Raw genomic sequence first — 17,648 nt, forward strand, 5'->3', positions numbered from 1 at the left:
AAGAATTAAAATAGACAAGAAAAATGTCACTTCACCCGCTTGACATTGATCTTTGTCTGTCTGACAATCAGAAAAAACATCTGAAATAGCAGTGATGATTCGGTCCTAAGAATAAGAATTCTATTGTGATGATTCTGTCCATATAATTAGAATGATTCATTCTAATTCTATGATTCTGTCATTAAATAAATACATGTATAAACTGGGTGGTTCGAGCCCTGAATTCTAATTGACCCAAGGATGTGTGGTATATTGCCAATATACCACGACTAAGGGCTGTTCTTATGCAGGGTGCAACACGGAGTGCCTGGATAGAGACCTTAGCCGTGGTATATTGGCCATATACCACAAACCCCCGAGGTGCCTTATTGCTATTATAAACTGGTTACCAACATGGCGCAGACAGAGGGCCACCTCGCTTCTAGCCCTTAGGAAACATTTCAGCATTTTGTTTTTTTATGTATTATTTCTTACATTGTTAGCCCAGAAAATCTTAAGTGTTATTACATACAGCCAAAAACATGTTTTTTCTCATCCATATATTGATATGTAAATATTCTTATTCCATTCCTTTACTTAGATTTGTGTGTATTACGTAGTTTTTGTGGAATTGTTAGATTACTTGTTAGATATTGTTGCACTGTCAGAACTAGAAGCACAAGCATTTCGCTACACTTGCAATAACATCTGCTAACCATGTGTATGTGACCAATAACATTTTATTTGAATTAGAGCAGTAAAAATAAGAGTTGTCATACCTGTGGTATACGGTCTAATATAAACTGGGTGGTTCGAGCCCTGAATGCTGATTGGCTGACAGCCGTGGTATATCAGACCGTATACCACAGGTATTTCTACTGCCCTAATTATGGTTGGTAACCCATTTATAAAAGCAATAAGGCTCCTCTGTGTTTTTTGGTATATGGCCATAATACCACAGCTAAGGGCTGTGTCTAAGCACTCCGCAATGCGTCTTGCCTAAGAACAGCCCTTAGCTGTGGTATATTGGCCATATACCACACCTCCTCGTGCGTTATTTCTTAAATATACCATGGCTGTCAGCCAATGTCAGCCAAATAACCAATATTACAGACTTCAATAGCCCATAAATAAAAATGAAGGAATTCAAGTAAAGATTTGTGCTTTAATATACTAAATTGCATCTACCTATAATATACAAACATTCACAATATTTTGTACAATCACTTTGTGCTTTTCTCCCATTTGTTCAGGGAGTTTACTGTAACACGTTTACATAAATGGTCTATATTTCTTCCCATGATACAGCATAAAAATAAATTCAGCAACACCATTATAGATTCTAACTCTATAATTGACTAATTTACTTAGAAAATAATTATATTAAGACGTTGTCAGCGTTATTGCAAATCTAGCAATTCAATAAAAAAATGAAAATACACATGGTGGGAAGTTACACATAGAAACGTGCTACTATGCGATACATAAAGATTTGGCAAAGTATGTTTCACATTGTCATCATTAGGTTATAATCCATAATTTTTTTAACACATTTATTCAATATTTTCTGTTTTTATCCCATTTCACAAAGTATTTCGATGTGTCTCAGTTGACATTACATGATTTAAATATTTCACATCTGCCCAAGATACATCAAACACTAATAAAACCGTTACAACTGAACACTCAATTATACAGCATATGCTTTGCTTTCTAAAACGCACACGTTCATGAAATAAACATTGTAAACATGGCTGACATGACGGCTACAAGATTATATTAGCTGAAGGGTAAGGAGGGAAAAGGTTGTGCTCTTCAATGGACATCTATATTCTAGAACGTTATAGCCCCTCAGAATGTCAGAACACCCTGAACTTGGCATTGGCTTAGTGTTGGTGGTGCGAGATGTATTGGCCATCTTGTCGTTTTATCAGTGTTATTACTCCCTTCATATGGTTGAGAATGAAAAAGCAACAGGGCAGATTACGTTCGCTTGTCTTAGCTTTAGTGCTTGTGAAACGTTGGTAGGACGGTCAAGAGCACGAGGACAAAATGACTCGGAACTTCTGCAGCTATCAAGGCTTATCTCCTCACCCGTGTAAACTCGTAACGTGAACAGCTGTGTGTGTTTCTTTGTGCGGTGGTGAAGCCACTTTTGTTTGGAGGAGGAGAGAGGCAGTGCTGTGCTTACCTGTATAACCCTGCTTAAGGTTCTCTGACCTCTGAACCAGCTGGAGGTCAAAGCTATTGGGGTGAAACAGATATGTAATGTTAAAGTAATAGTAGTAGTAGTAGTAGTAGTAGTTTATTGGGAGCTTGCAGTCATGAAATATATTGTATGGAGAGCTACCTTTGGAAAGAGGTTGGTGGAACTTGTAATAGATTAATGACTGAGAATAGGAAAAGACCAGTAGTGGAATGGCAAGTGTATTAGGGGAGAACTGGGTGACCAAATCAGTATTATCTATTTCACGCTATAGGGCCGTCTCGAACCGGACTGTTCTGAACATTTTCTTTTCACATTGTCCTTTGCAGCACGGTTCCAGCAACTACGGTGGATGGGTATCCAGGCCAGCCCAGCTCGGCTCGGCATGGCTTGGCTCGGCCCTATAAGTGTGAGTCAGGCACAGGTGCACTTCTGAGGTAGCTGGGGGGGCTTGTCGGTGAGCCTTGTGGTCTTGATGCTGGGGGCCATAGGCGGCTCCACGTCCACTCGTTCGGACATCTTGACGCAGATGATGTCGACCAGCCGCTCAAACACCTGGCGGACATTAATGTTCTCCTTGGCGCTGGCCTCGTAGTACTCGAACCCTGCAGACAGACAGGATGAGCACATACGGCATGGTGAGTACATAGCTCTGGTCCAGGGCGTTATTGCGTGTTCCTCTACCAAGTTAGTAGAAGATGACTGAATGAAACACCTAGCGGGGAATAGCTTGCCTTCACAATATGGGGTGCAAAGCACATACATGACACATTATAGACATTAAATGTGTAGACTGGTTTGCAAACCAACTCTTGACAAGACTAGAGCACTGCTAATAACATCTATAGGAAGAACTTATGCGGATTGCTTATACAGCCCCTGGGGATAAGACATTACAGAGTTTTACCAACTTGACTAGAGTAGACACCATTTGTTCACCACCTCAATGCGTTAGTGTGGTTTTAATTAAAATCTCATGTGAAACAGGAAAACGTGGCTAACGCACCCACAGGCATGCCAGAAATTACAGAAGCTGGATGACAGTATGGTAGTTCAGAGTGCAATTTAAGGCAATTAACACCATCAATTAACTCACCTAATTGGTCAGCCAAGTGCTTGCCCTTCTCTGCGGGCACTACCCTCTCCTCGTCCATGTCACACTTGTTACCCACCATGATGACCTGAGCGTTATCCCACGAGTAGGTTTTTATCTGGGTAGCCCTGAAACACACACACACACACACAGGCTCACACACACACACAGGCTCACACACAGGCTCACACACACACACACAGGCTCACACACACACACACAGGCACACACACACACACAGGCACACACACACACACACACACACACACACACTCACACACACACACACAGGCACACACACACACACACACACACACACACACACACTCACACACACACACACACAGGCTCACACACACACACACACACACAGGCTCACACACACACACAGGCTCACACACACACACACAGGCTCACACACACACACACAGGCTCACACACACACACACACACACACACACACACACACACACACACACACACACACACACACACACACACACACACACACACACACACACACACACACACACACACACACACACACACACACACACACACACACACGGTTTCTCCAATCAGGGTCTTTTCACTAGTGGTGAGTAATGAAAGTAGGCGATCAGTAAAGGAAGCCATTTTCAAGTATTGAGATGCAGCACTGGTGTCTCAGACCACTCACCAGTCCTGTACAGCGTTGAAGGACTCTTCGTTGCAGATGTCGTACATGAGGATGAAGCCCATGGCTCCACGGTAGTAGGCGGTGGTGATAGTCCTGTACCTCTCCTGCCCTGCTGTATCCTAGGGGACAGGCATAGGTATGTATTATTACTACAGTTCATATATCATCATATGATAGAAGAACGTTTTCCCTGAGTCGTGTTCACTAGGAACCAAACAGAAGCAAACAGGCTGAAACAGGGTGTGCACTAATGAATAGGACCCTGTGCTATGTTAAAGAACCACTGTCTACCAGAGAAAATTGCATGTTAGAAATAAGCCAGCTGCTAACACAAATGCCCGGTTCCATAGTATATTATGTTATACAGGTAACTGCCAAAATAAACAAACAGACGTAAAATGTCTTAATAGGGTTTTGGGCCACCATGTGCCAGAGCGGCTTCAATACACCTTGGCATACAATCTACAAGTGTCAATAACTCTACTGGAGTAAGGCTACACCATTCTTCCACAAGAAATTCCATCATTTGGTGTTTTGTTGATGGAAAACACTGTCTCAGGCGCCGCTCCAGAATCCCCCATAAGTGTTTAATTGGGTTGAGAACTGGTGACTAAAACGGCCGTGGCGTATGGTTTACATTGTTTTGGAAGGGGGGGGGTATCAAGCATCTCAGAGTAGGAGTGCTGTTCTTGGATCATCCGCCCTCTTGTCCATGTAATCTATAAATAATGGGGCCAATGTGTGACATTGGGATGAACATTTCAAAATGGTTTGAAACAAAAATAAAAATAATTCCCATGATGCTCCACAAGTGTACGTAGAGGAATAAAAGTAAATATATGCAAATTCACCCATAACTCCACTTATAACCCGGGATCCTTTAAGCAGGGTTCATACAGGCATTGGCAAGTCAAATTCAAGGACTTTAAGGGACTTTTTCAAGCACGTAAATGTCATTTTCAAGAACCTCAGTGTTATACAATTGTATAATTTATATAATTGTACCTATAGGGCCTAATATAGAACCCCACCTCCCCCCAAAAAGCATGGGAAAAGTGTAAAATAAATAAATAAGTAAAGTAGGCCACTTTATGAACAATTAAAAAAAATTGGCCTTGCCAATGCATTGATATTTCAAATTATTATTACATTCTAAAATATGTGAGAATAATGTGGACATTGCCTGACTAAATAGATCGGATGCATGCTGATTTTTCTGCAGCCTACGTGGCCGATGCAAGCACACATAATAAATCCCATGTATAGCGGTAGCATTAATCTCACCATTTGAATCCCACCATTGCTGTTTTCATGATGACAAAGTAACCAGAAAACAGGTTCTTTTTTTAATGGAAAAATGTGCATGGAAAGCCAAATTGAAGCCAACATCAGATGTTGTTGTCCTCATAATTACCAGGCATGGTTTTACCGCAACAGAGTTACACTGTAACAGAGTTACAACTTACACTGCCATAAATGCAAGGACAGAAAAGTAATGTATTATGCCACACGATATTGGACAGCTCTGTCAAGACACCAACCATTACAAAGGGTTAAAAAAAAAATAAAAAGAGACTTACAATAGAATAAAACTTTATTGTCCATTCAGGATGGACATTTTTCTTTGGCATCAACTTCCGTTAAACGAATCACACACACATACATTCTCACATCGTACACATTTAAACCAGTCAGTCCGTCATGTTGCGTCCACTAACAACATAGAAGACATTAATACGTTCCCTCACATCCGACCGCTGTTCCATCTGCACTCGATCGATAAGTACATATACAGTACAATTTACTTTGCATTTAGTAGTCCAACAGCACAAGGAACTAATTAATGTTTGAACACGTTCTTCTTGGCCATGGGCATTCTGAAGTGCCGGCCAGAGGGAAGCCTCTCAAACTGAGGGTGTAGAGGGTTGGAGGGGTAGCCAACGACAGCCAGCTCCTTCTTTTTGGTTGCCTTGTGAAACAGAATGGTGTTGGAGGGTCGTGTCTCTCTATCTTTGGTGTGAGTGTGTTTTCAGCTTGTCGTAGGACCTACAGTGCAAGTTTGTGTATAGGCATGATGAGAGAACTCTGTAACAAAATCTGTAGCAAGCTGTCCTGATTAGGAAATGCTCACTAGTTATAGAAAGACCCACATACGGCCTCTGATGCTTCTGATCAATTGACATCATTTGTGTCCTGGCTATTTAACTGTAAGGGAAGGAGAGGTTTGAATGTGTAAGTGGGTGATATTTAGCCAATAGGCTGGTTCCAGATCTGTTTGTGATATATAGCCAACTCCTATGGTCATACAACCAACACAACAAAATCCAGACCTGGGACCAGGTTACCACACAAACATCTCCCTAATCATAATTAAAGCCACTCAAAGACTCAATCTAACCCATACCCAAAGACATGTCCACTAATCTCCCCTCATCTAAAGTGACTTTCAGAGGAGTCAATTTCTTATAGTCCCAACGGGAGCTTCCATTTTTCCAAATGTAACTATTTCAGAATGGAATTGGCTGTGGGGTTTCTTCCCATCTAAATATGGAAAGCTTGTTTTGCACGGATGCTGATTTGTTGCCATTTCACTACCTCTCTGTTCATTCGTGTGGCAAATGCATATAAGCAGAAACATGTAGGAAACAGTCCAGCACTTTGTCCTCATGTAATTAATGGGGATTTCACATACAGTTCCTTCGGAAAGGATTCAGATCCCTTGACTTTTCCACATTTTGCTACGTTACGGCCTTCTGAAATGTATGAAATAAATAAAAAATCCTTAGCAATCTACACACAATTACCCCATAATGACAAAGCGAAAACAGGTTGAGAAATCTTATATAATATATATTATAAAAAATATATATATATATATATATATATATATATATATAAAAATCTTATTGACATGAGTATTCAGACCCTTTGCTATGAGACTAAATTGAGTTTAGGTGCACCCTGTTTCCATTGTTTCTACAACTTGATTGGAGTCCACCTGTAGTAAATTCAATTGATTGGACATGATTTGGAAAAGCAGTCACCTGTCTATATAAGGTCCCAGTTGACGGTGCATGTCAGCGCAAAAACCAAGCAATGAGGTCGAAGAAATTGCCCATAGAGTTCAGAGGCTTCTGGGGAAGGGTACCAAAACATTTCTGCAGCATTGAAGGTCCCCAAGAACACAGTGGCCTCTATCATTCTTCAATGGAAGAAGTTTGGAACCACCAAGACTCTTCCAAGAGCTGACTGCATGGCCAAACTGAGCAATCAGGTGAGGACGGCCTTGGTCAGGGAGGTGACTCTGAAAAAGCTCTAGTTCCTCTGTGGAGATGGGAGAAACTTCCAGAAGGACAACCATATCTGCAGCACTCCACCAATCAGGCCTTTATGGTACAGTGGCCAGACGTATTTGTAAGTCGCTCTGGATAAGAGCGTCTGCTAAATGACTTAAATGTAAATGTAAACGTATGCCACTCCTCAGTAAAAGGCACATGACAGCCAACTTGGAGTTTGCCAAAAGGTACCTAAAGACTCTCCAACCATGAGAAACAAGATTCTCTGGTCTGATGAAACCAAGATTGAACTCTTTGGCCTGAATGCCAAGCGTCACATCTGGAGGAAACCCGGCACCATCCCTACGGTGAAGCACGGTGGTGGCAGCATCATTCTGTAGGGGTGTTTTTCAGTTGCAGGGACTGGGAGATTATTCAGGGTCGAGGCAAAGATGAATGGAGGAAAGTACAGAGAGATCCTCGGGATCACAGACTGGGGCGAACATTTACCTGCCAACAGGACAACGACCCTAAGCACACAGCCAAGACAATGCAGAAGTAGCTTCGGGACACGTCTCTGAATTTCCTTGAGTGGCCCTGCCAGAGCCCGGACTTGTATCTGATCGAACATCTCTGGAGAGACCTGAAAATAGCTCTGCAGAGAAGAATGGGAGAAACTCCCCAAATAATGGTGTGCCAAGCTTGTAGCGTCATACCCAAGAAGACTGTAATTGCTGCCAAAGGTGCTTCAACAAAGTACTGAGTAAAGAGTCTGAATACTTATGTAAATGTGATATTTTGATTGTTGTTTTTTCATACATTTGCAAACATTTCTAAAAACCTGTTTTTGCTTTGTCATTATGGGGTATTGTGTGTAAAAAAAAAAGAAGAAAGAAAGTAAAGTGAACTTTCCGAAGGCACTGAACATAGACACATGCTCCGCTTCCGCCTGTGACCAATCACAATGGTTGCACACTTAAAGGTGTCCGCATACTAGATTCGGTTTACTCCTAGCAGAACTCGGCGAGGCGAATGTCTGAGAAAAAAACAGCAATATTACAGTTTGTCCCTCTTGAGATGCCATAGCAACAAATAGTCAATATACACTTCCTCAAAATAAAATAAATAAAGATAAATAAAGAAATCTGTAATAAAATGTGATTTTTTTGCAGAGCCGGTTTTAGTCATAACATTTTTCATCGAACTAAGATATTTGGTGTAGTATTTCTCAAGTGGAAAAACATTGAATGACAACTAACTCTTAATTGAAGAATCCCTACTGTTGACCAATCACCGACGAAGGGCTACCGAACTTCGATTAGCCTCAAGAAAAAAACGTGTGCGCTCGAACAGCTGAAAAAAAAACTGCAGAACGCTGCCGAAAACCAAAACGTCACAACATATGAGCGAACTGACTGGGAAGCAAGCATGCGGTAAGCTTAACAACAACACATTTACCCCTGAGAAAGTAAATAAATCAAATCAAATCAAAATCTAATTTATTTATATAGCCCTTCGTACATCAGCTGATATCTCAAAGTGCTGTACAGAAACCCAGCCTAAAACCCCAAACAGCAAGCAATGCAGGTGTAGAAACCTGTGGCCACCTTCCACCAGACCTGGGTTCAAAATACTATTTGAAATCTTTCAAATACTTTGACCGTTTGATCTAGCCTGCCTGGAGTGCCAGATGGGTGGGGCTTGCAGTTTTGGACAATTCTATTGGTTCCTTAAACCATCTTTAGTGAAGCTCGCTATCTGCCATCACAAAGCAAGTGCTATTACTGTAGCTTTTTGCTAGATTGTTGTTGCTGCTGCAAACATCAATAGCGCAGCAGCTGTTTTGAGTGCACAGTGTGAGTGCACCGCCTTCTACTTTTACACCTCCAGCCAGGCATTTAAAGACGGGATCAATCTGCGCTGATTACCACTCTGCTTATCACAAATTGCAATTTACTCTGGCAGTGTTGTCTGCCGAGACCCCACTTCTGTACCCCCCCCCTTCAGTCTCCGTGGGTTCTACCCGCTCACCCTAAGGGGCCACTATAATAGCCTGCAGGATCTCGTTGTTGGGGAGCAGTGTGAAGAGCTGCTGCCATGACAACCAGCATCGCCTGATGATGCAAGCTCACCAGAAGCTTCTGTTGCCTCTTTTTTTTCTCCCTGGGCCTGCAGGAGAAAGATTGTTCGAGTCTGAACCATTACTATTGAGACATCCGACAGACAGGAAGGATGTGTGTTCGATTGATTCCTCTGTGTGTCTGTGTGCGAGTGGGTACGTGTGCGTTGCGGATGACTGTCGGCTTATTTCATTCATCTATAGTACAGTAGTGACATCGTCATGGCTGTAGACAGTCACAAGGACTGGGTTTCGACTGTGAACGTGGCGCTCGGGCCAAAGAAACACGCTAAGTGGATCAACAAAGCGTACCCTGGAAAAGGACAAAATGTAATCATTATGCACGTAATGACATGTTTACGTATCCTGTATGTATTGGCGCATAATGAATATAGTCCTTATGCACAGTACACTCAAGCACTGTATCTTGAGCAGTGGGCTTTCAGCATGTAACTACAGTTTATGTAGACCGACAGTATACAGTAGACCTGGGTTGAATGGGATCATTACCTCCTGTGCGGTCTTATCAAGCCCACTGACTGTCTACAAACAGGTGACAAACAAACGACAGCTTGAACGACACCTGTGTCACCACATGGCACATTCATAGCGGCGTAGATATAGAACGGAATAGCAATAGAATATCTTCAAATTCCATCCGGTGAGAATGTATAGCGTGATCTGTTTGTGCTGTTTAACGTCAACTCCTCGTCACTCATTGTTATGTTTGGCATGACAAGGAGAGGCGTGATGGCACAAACAGCATGGCACCCAGGCTAGAGAATAGATTGGGTCGAATGGCACAGAAGCAACTGCAACGACTCACCCATATCTGGAGCTTGACCCTCTTTTCGTTCCTGTAGACGGTCTTGACCTTGAAGTCGATGCCCACCGTGCTGACGAAAGAGTTGCTGAACGAGTCGTCGGCGTAGCGGAACAGAAAGCTGGTCTTGCCCACGCTGCTGTTGCCAATGATGAGGAGCTTGAACATGTAGTCAAAGTTCTGGTCGGAGCCATCTCTCTGCCCAAAGCGCTGGTCTGCCTTCGCCATCTGTGGAGCATTGGAGCATTGATCATGTGTGCAGACAGATGGGTGGATGAGTCAAAAGGGGTTGGAGAGAAGTGTTCACTCAAGAATGAATGCCTTTGCAGAGGAAACCATGGTGAGGAAACCATGGTTTCAGGACTATTATGGTCGGGCTATAATCTCCACATTTCTACCATCTTGATTATCTGTTGGGGCATCTTCTCGAACAGATTTCTCAGAAATGTCATGAAATGGGGAAAAATGAATGTTGCATTGTACCTCTTATTATGATAGCCTATATATTATATAATGAATAAAAGGGGGTTTTAATATGCAATACTGTTAACTGGATATATTCGTTGAATTTATCAGACAGTGATGTCTAGACATGTGCTAGTGCATTTTTCATGTGTTAGTCGACTATGCATGTAGGCAATGGTTTAAACCGCAGGTGTGGCCCGTTATTCAAAACACACACAGGCTATTCAAAACGTACGACTAAAGCTATAACGAAGTGCAACATTTATGAGAGGACATCTTCATTCAGAGAACCCATAGACATCCATGTGTGTATACAGTAGGATTGTGAAACCATCATCGAACTGCTGCCATCGTTACGATTAAGGCACAGGTGCAAATACATAGTCTAATTCGACATTAGTCTTTGGTCATATGGTACTGCTGTCAGACTACGATCCATAGTTATTGCTGTAATTCTAAAAGTATAAAGATAACCGGTAAAATAGCAAGACATTAAATGTGTCTTACCTCTAAATCTTCTCTGGGTGGTTGTTTTCTCTCCGTTCTCCTTTCGTTGGCTCGGCGACTGAACTGCGCTGAATGCACCTGACAAGCCAACTCGTTGGCAAAACACTTCTTGATTATCTATATGAATCAGCTTCGCTTCTGTCATGATCTGTAAGTTTATCCAATCATGTGGTGGGGGGTCGAATCATTTGGAGCTTATTCCTGGTGTTTTTACATAATTTTATGTCCAACTGAAAATTCAACATATTTTTTTATATTTTCCCTCAAACTTGTAGGGTGGGGGCATATAAACCCACCGCCAGTGGAGAACCCTGCTCTACACTACACAGCCATAACCATCTTCGGTAGTCATTCTGCAGAGGGAGGACAATTAACATTAGTGTCGGTACCTCCTTATGTAAAGAAAAAGTATTCGTAAAGATAAACTCCTGTGAATGGAACGGAGCAAATGTGTAGACCGGCACTTCTCTGTAGGAACAGACGCCTGTCAGACCACAGAACGGTCAGGAAATAGCACGGTTTTGATTATATTAGCCTACATGACTCATCCATGAAATAGGCAGGCTACCAGTCAAAATATAACGATACATTTATACTGGTCTGAGTTGCAGTAAATCACTTCACAATGTTGTTCACGTTGATTGTGCAAAGTACACACAACCAGAAAACCATCTCTGCATTGGCATAACCATACAACAGTTGCATGTTATGAAGACCCCGCTTGAACAGTATGACATTGTCAATACCTCTAATGTATTACAAGGTATAAAGGGTGCAACAGGTGAATAAACATGTGACCACTAGTGATCGCTCAAGTAACAACTATGTAACCAGGTAGTACCAGTATAATAAAAGAAGGCAAATTGTCTAACCATTTTTTTTTACTGTATCACACACAGTTCATCCATGTGTCAACCACAAAGCTAGATAGGTATGTATGCAATCTCATTGTACACTCCCTTATGTTTTGAAAGAAAAATTCCTGCAGTTCTTTATACACAAAAATAAAAAGCATATTTCGACCGGAAAACACAAAATACTGGGAGAGCGTCCCAAATGGCACCCTAAATCTGCTTTTTTTAGTGCACTACCCTTGACCTGGGCTCATAGGGCTCTGGTCAAATGCAATCTTTAGGGAATAGGGTGGCTTTTGGGACGTAACCTAGGCTCTAAAAATGGAAGATGAGACTACGGTCAAGTGCAACTGTAAGATTGACAGGGACGAGGAGAGGAAGAACATTTAAGGCTTTGATCAGATTAAATAACATTGACTCATTACATCACCTATGCCCAGGAATTTAGCATACATTTTAATTGATGAATCTGCTCAACCAGGTCATAAGTCCCAAGCAACAGACTTCATCCATTATCTCCCGCAAACGCAAGAGGCTCCAAATGAATGACCATGGCCCCTGGCAATTCCAATCCTGTGGTGAATTGGAGCATCATTTTACAGTCCGACAACTCTTAGATCTAGTTTCCAGAGGTGAGTGCAGGATTGATGCCACTCTGTTCCAACTCTGCGATCACTGCCGTGTGTTTGAAGTCGGCTGGTTTGTGGTTAAAGGTCTCCACCAATCGGAAGGTCTCCTGCCGCTGGGTTCCGTAGAACAGCTGCACCTGATTGGCCAAGCACTGAGCCAGATGTACAGTCTGCAAAAGAGTGTTTCGTTAAAAGCTTTCCTCTGCTTGGACCACAATAAATAGCTAAGCTATATATGATAACTGCTGTGTAATAAGCAAACAAAATACCATAGGTAAAATTACATTGAATCTACAGTCCAAATATCTACCAAATCTACCAATTACCATCTCACACAGCACAGTTGTTGGTATAATTCATTAATGTGCTGTTTGTATACACGTCTGATTAGACTATGGGTAACGGTTAAGTTGCATGTGGAGCATTTGCATAATTGGATTCTTCTGCTGCTGATTTCAAACACTGACTTCAACATCTTTATGATCAAGCGGAACTGTATTGCATCATGTACGATGGCTTGTTAGAAACAACTTACCATAAATTTAGGATCCATCTCAGCAGTCATGAGCACCACACCCTTATCCTTCTGCAAGTCTGAGTAGTGGTAGAGGATCAACTGACTGGGGGCGTGCTCTCCCATGGTCTGTGGAGAGGGTCAGGAAAACATCATGTGTTATACAATATAGTAGTACATCATCTATACCAGGGGTCTCCAACCCTGTTCCTGGAGAGATACCCTCCTGTAAGGTTCACACTCCAACCCGTCGTAACTAACCCGGTTCAGTTTATCAACCAGCTAATTATTAGAATCAGGTGTGGTAGATTAGGGTTGGAGTGAAAACCTACAGGACGTTAGCTCTCCAGGAACAGGGTTGAGAATCCTGATCTATACTATCTATTTGAATATCTTTTTATTTTATTTTTTACTTTCGGATATACGGATAGTTGAAATACATGTGTTTTAAAAGAAGAAATGGGTTTTAAAAGAAGAAATGTGTTTGAGGAAACACTGCTTTGATTGACTGACAATAACAACAAGTGTGAAACGTGTGTAGGACAACCTGAGTTAAAGTTGGTTTTATATTCACACACTTGGACATTCAACAGACATTCGCCAGAAGCCATTTAAAATGGTAAAAATCAACAACTATTTTATCGATTGTCACAGAAACATAAAAATTTGTTTTTTTCTATAAATGTCTAGCATACTTTTTCAAACTATGTTTTGAATAAAAATTCCAGTTTAGAATTTATATAAATACAGAAAATCTATAAGCTGCCATTTAAAGCAGTATAAATCAATAACTAATTCAGTCACAGAAACATCAAACTTCATATGATTTATTCTATAAAAGTCTAGCATACTTTTGAGTGAAAATTCCAGGGGGGGTTTCTAATGATCAATTAGCCTTTTAAAATGATAAACTTGGATATATACACACACACACATATATATATATATACACACACACACACACACATATATATATACACATATATATATATATATATATATATATACACATATATGTATATATATATACATATATGTGTATATATATATGTATATGTGTATATATATATATATATATATATATATATATATATATATATATATATATATATATATATATATCTGTGTATATATATATATATCATTTACATTACATTTAAGTCATTTAACAGACGCTCTTATCCAGAGCGACTTACAAATTGGTGCATTCACCTTATGACATCCAGTGGAACAACCACTTTACAATAGTGCATCTAAATATTTTAAGGGGGGATGAGAAGGATTACTTTATCCTATCCTAGGTATTCCTTAAAGAGGTGGGGTTTCAGGTGTCTCCGGAAGGTGGTGATTGACTCCGCTGTCCTGGCGTCGTGAGGGAGTTTGTTCCACCATTGGGGAGCCAGAGCAGCGAACAGTTTTGACTGGGCTGAGCGGGAACTGTACTTCCTCAGTGGTAGGGAGGCGAGCAGGCCAGAGGTGGATGAACGCAGTGCCCTTATTTGGGTGTAGGGCCTGATCAGAGCCTGGAGGTACTGAGGTGCCGTTCCCCTCACAGCTCCGTAGGCAAGCACCATGGTCTTGTAGCGGATACGAGCTTCAACTGGAAGCCAGTGGAGAGAGCGGAGGAGCGGGGTGACGTGAGAGAACTTGGGAAGGTTGAACACTAGACGGGCTGCGGCGTTCTGGATGAGTTGTAGGGGTTTAATGGCACAGGCAGGGAGCCCAGCCAACAGCGAGTTGCAGTAATCCAGACGGGAGATGACAAGTGCCTGGATTAGGACCTGCGCCGCTTCCTGTGTGAGGCAGGGTCGTACTCTGCGGATGTTGTAGAGCATGAACCTACAGGAACGGGCCACCGCCTTGATGTTAGTTGAGAACGACAGGGTGTTGTCCAGGATCACGCCAAGGTTCTTAGCGCTCTGGAGGAGGACACAATGGAGTTGTCAACCGTGATGGCGAGATCATGGAACGGGCAGTCCTTCCCGGGAGGAAGAGCAGCTCCGTCTTGCCGAAGTTCAGCTTGAGGTGGTGATCCGTCATCCACACTGATATGTCTGCCAGACATGCAGAGATGCGATTCGCCACCTGGTCATCAGAAGGGGGAAAGGAGAAGATTAATTGTGTGTCGTCTGCATAGCAATGATAGGAGAGACCATGTGAGGTTATGACAGAGCCAAGTGACTTGGTGTATAGCGAGAATAGGAGAGGGCCTAGAACAGAGCCCTGGGGACACCAGTGGTGAGAGCGCGTGGTGAGGAGACAGATTCTCGCCACGCCACCTGGTAGGAGCGACCTGTCAGGTAGGACGCAATCCAAGCGTGGGCCGCGCCGGAGATGCCCAACTCGGAGAGGGTGGAGAGGAGGATCTGATGGTTCACAGTATCGAAGGCAGCCGATAGGTCTAGAAGGATGAGAGCAGAGGAGAGAGAGTTAGCTTTAGCGGTGCAGAGCGCCTCCGTGATACAGAGAAGAGCAGTCTCAGTTGAATGACTAGTCTTGAAACCGGACTGATTTGGATCAAGAAGGTCATTCTGAGAGAGATAGCGGGAGAGCTGACCAAGGACGGCACGTTCAAGAGTTTTGGAGAGAAAAGAAAGAAGGGATACTGGTCTGTAGTTGTTGACATCGGAGGGATCGAGTGTAGGTTTTTTCAGAAGGGGTGCAACTCTCGCTCTCTTGAAGACGGAAGGGACGTAGCCAGCGGTCAGGGATAAGTTGATGAGCGAGGTGAGGTAAGGGAGAAGGTCTCCGGAAATGGTCTGGAGAAGAGAGGAGGGGATAGGGTCGAGCGGGCAGGTTGTTGGGCGGCCGGCCGTCACAAGACGCGAGATTTCATCTGGAGAGAGAGGGGAGAAAGAGGTCAGAGCACAGGGTAGGGCAGTGTGAGCAGAACCAGCGGTGTCGTTTGACTTAGCAAACGAGGATCGGATGTCGTCGACCTTCTTTTCAAAATGGTTGACGAAGTCATCTGCAGAGAGGGAGGAGGGGGGGAGGAGGATTCAGGAGGGAGGAGAAGGTGGCAAAGAGCTTCCTAGGGTTAGAGGCAGATGCTTGGAATTTAGAGTGGTAGAAAGTGGCTTTAGCAGCAGAGACAGAGGAGGAAAATGTAGAGAGGAGGGAGTGAAAGGATGCCAGGTCCGCAGGGAGGCGGTTTTCCTCCATTTCCGCTCGGCTGCCCGGGAGCCCTGTTCTGTGAGCTCGCAATGAGTCGTCAAGCCACGGAGCGGGAGGGAGGACCGAGCCGGCCTGGAAGATAGGGGACATAGAGAGTCAAAGGATGCAGAAAGGGAGGAGAGGAGGGTTGAGGAGGCAGAATCAGGAGATAGGTTGGAGAAGGTTTGAGCAGAGGGAAGAGATGATAGGATGGAAGAGGAGAGAGTAGCGGGGGAGAGAGAGCGAAGGTTGGGACGGCGCGATACCATCCGAGTAGGGGCAGTGTGGGAGGTGTTGGATGAGAGCGAGAGGAAAAGGATACAAGGCAGTGGTCGGAGACTTGGAGGGGAGTTACAATGAGGTTAGTGGAAGAACAGCATCTAGTAAAGATGAGGTCGAGCGTATTGCCTGCCTTGTGAGTAGGGGGGAAGGTGAGAGGGTGAGGTCAAAAGAGGAGAGGAGTGGAAAGAAGGAGGCAGAGAGGAATGAGTCAAAGGTAGACGTGGGGAGGTTAAAGTCGCCCAGAACTGTGAGAGGTGAGCCGTCCTCAGGAAAGGAGCTTATCAAGGCATCAAGCTCATTGATGAACTCTCCGAGGGGACCTGGAGGGCGTTAAATGATAAGGATGTTAAGCTTGAAAGGGCTGGTAACTGTGACAGCATGAAATTCAAAGGAGGCGATAGACAGATGGGTAAGGGGAGAAAGAGAGAATGACCACTTGGGAGAGATAAGGATCCCGATGCCACCACCCCGCTGACCAGAAGCTCTCGGGGTGTGCGAGAACACGTGGGCGGACGAAGAGAGAGCAGTAGGAGTAGCAGTGTTATCTGTGGTGATCCATGTTTCTGTCAGTGCCAAGAAGTCGAGGGACTGGAGGGAGGCATAGGCTGAGATGAACTCTGCCTTGTTGGCTGCAGATCGGCAGTTCCAGAGGCTACCGGAGACCTGGAACTCCACGTGGGTCGTGCGCGCTGGGACCACCAGATTAGGGTGGCAGCGGCCACGCGGTGTGGAGCGTTTGTATGGTCTGTGCAGAAAGGAGAGAACAGGGATAGACAGACACATAGTTGACAGGCTACAGAAGAGGCTACGCTAATGCAAGGAGATTGGAATGACAAGTGGACTACACGTCTCGAATGTTCAGAAAGTTAAGCTTACGTAGCAAGAATCTTATTGACTAAAATTATTAAAATGATACAGTACTGCTGAAGTAGGCTAGCTGGCAGTGGCTGCGTTGTTGACTTTGTAGGCTAGCTGGCAGTGGCTGCGTTGTTGACACTACACTAATCAAGTCGTTCCGTTGAGTGTAATAGTTTCTACAGTGCTGCTATTCGGGGGCTAGCTGGCTAGCT

General features: G+C 43.4%; 2 protein-coding genes across 2 annotated transcripts in view; both read right to left on the minus strand.

Moving 5' to 3' along the window:
• Positions 1 to 1,130: 1,130 nt before the first annotated feature.
• Positions 1,131 to 11,605, minus strand: LOC123997433 (ras-related protein Rab-3B-like). The gene is made up of 5 exons (XM_046301648.1): positions 11,147 to 11,605; positions 10,178 to 10,402; positions 3,958 to 4,076; positions 3,282 to 3,406; positions 1,131 to 2,790 (listed from the first exon to the last, which is right to left on the minus strand). The coding sequence occupies exons 2-5, from the start codon at positions 10,400 to 10,402 to the stop codon at positions 2,600 to 2,602; spliced, it is 660 nt and encodes a 219-aa protein (XP_046157604.1). The 5' UTR covers positions 11,147 to 11,605; the 3' UTR covers positions 1,131 to 2,599.
• A 404-nt stretch (positions 11,606 to 12,009) lies between these two features.
• The window catches only part of LOC123997432 (ATP synthase mitochondrial F1 complex assembly factor 1-like), an 18,927-nt gene continuing 13,288 nt past the window's right edge, over positions 12,010 to 17,648 (minus strand). The window contains exons 8-9 of the mRNA XM_046301647.1: positions 13,165 to 13,272; positions 12,010 to 12,799 (exon numbers count right to left, since the gene is read on the minus strand). Coding sequence (XP_046157603.1) covers positions 12,620 to 12,799; positions 13,165 to 13,272 — 288 coding nt within the window. The 3' untranslated portion in view covers positions 12,010 to 12,619. The remainder of the gene's footprint in view (positions 12,800 to 13,164; positions 13,273 to 17,648) is intronic.

This window comes from Oncorhynchus gorbuscha, linkage group LG15 (genome assembly GCF_021184085.1).
Source record: "Oncorhynchus gorbuscha isolate QuinsamMale2020 ecotype Even-year linkage group LG15, OgorEven_v1.0, whole genome shotgun sequence".
In the NCBI taxonomy this organism is placed as follows: Eukaryota; Metazoa; Chordata; class Actinopteri; order Salmoniformes; family Salmonidae; genus Oncorhynchus; species Oncorhynchus gorbuscha.

Excerpts from the sequence above, each read along its gene's own strand:
- LOC123997433 (XM_046301648.1), bottom strand. The coding sequence starts at position 10,402 with ATGGCGAAGGCAGACCAGCGCTTTGGGCAGAGAGATGGCTCCGACCAG. Across the intron at positions 3,407-3,957 it reads TTCAACGCTGTACAGGACTG|GGCTACCCAGATAAAAACCT; the intron begins GTGAGTGGTCTG and ends TGTGTGTTTCAG. Across the intron at positions 2,791-3,281 it reads GCACTTGGCTGACCAATTAG|GGTTCGAGTACTACGAGGCC; the intron begins GTGAGTTAATTG and ends GTCTGTCTGCAG.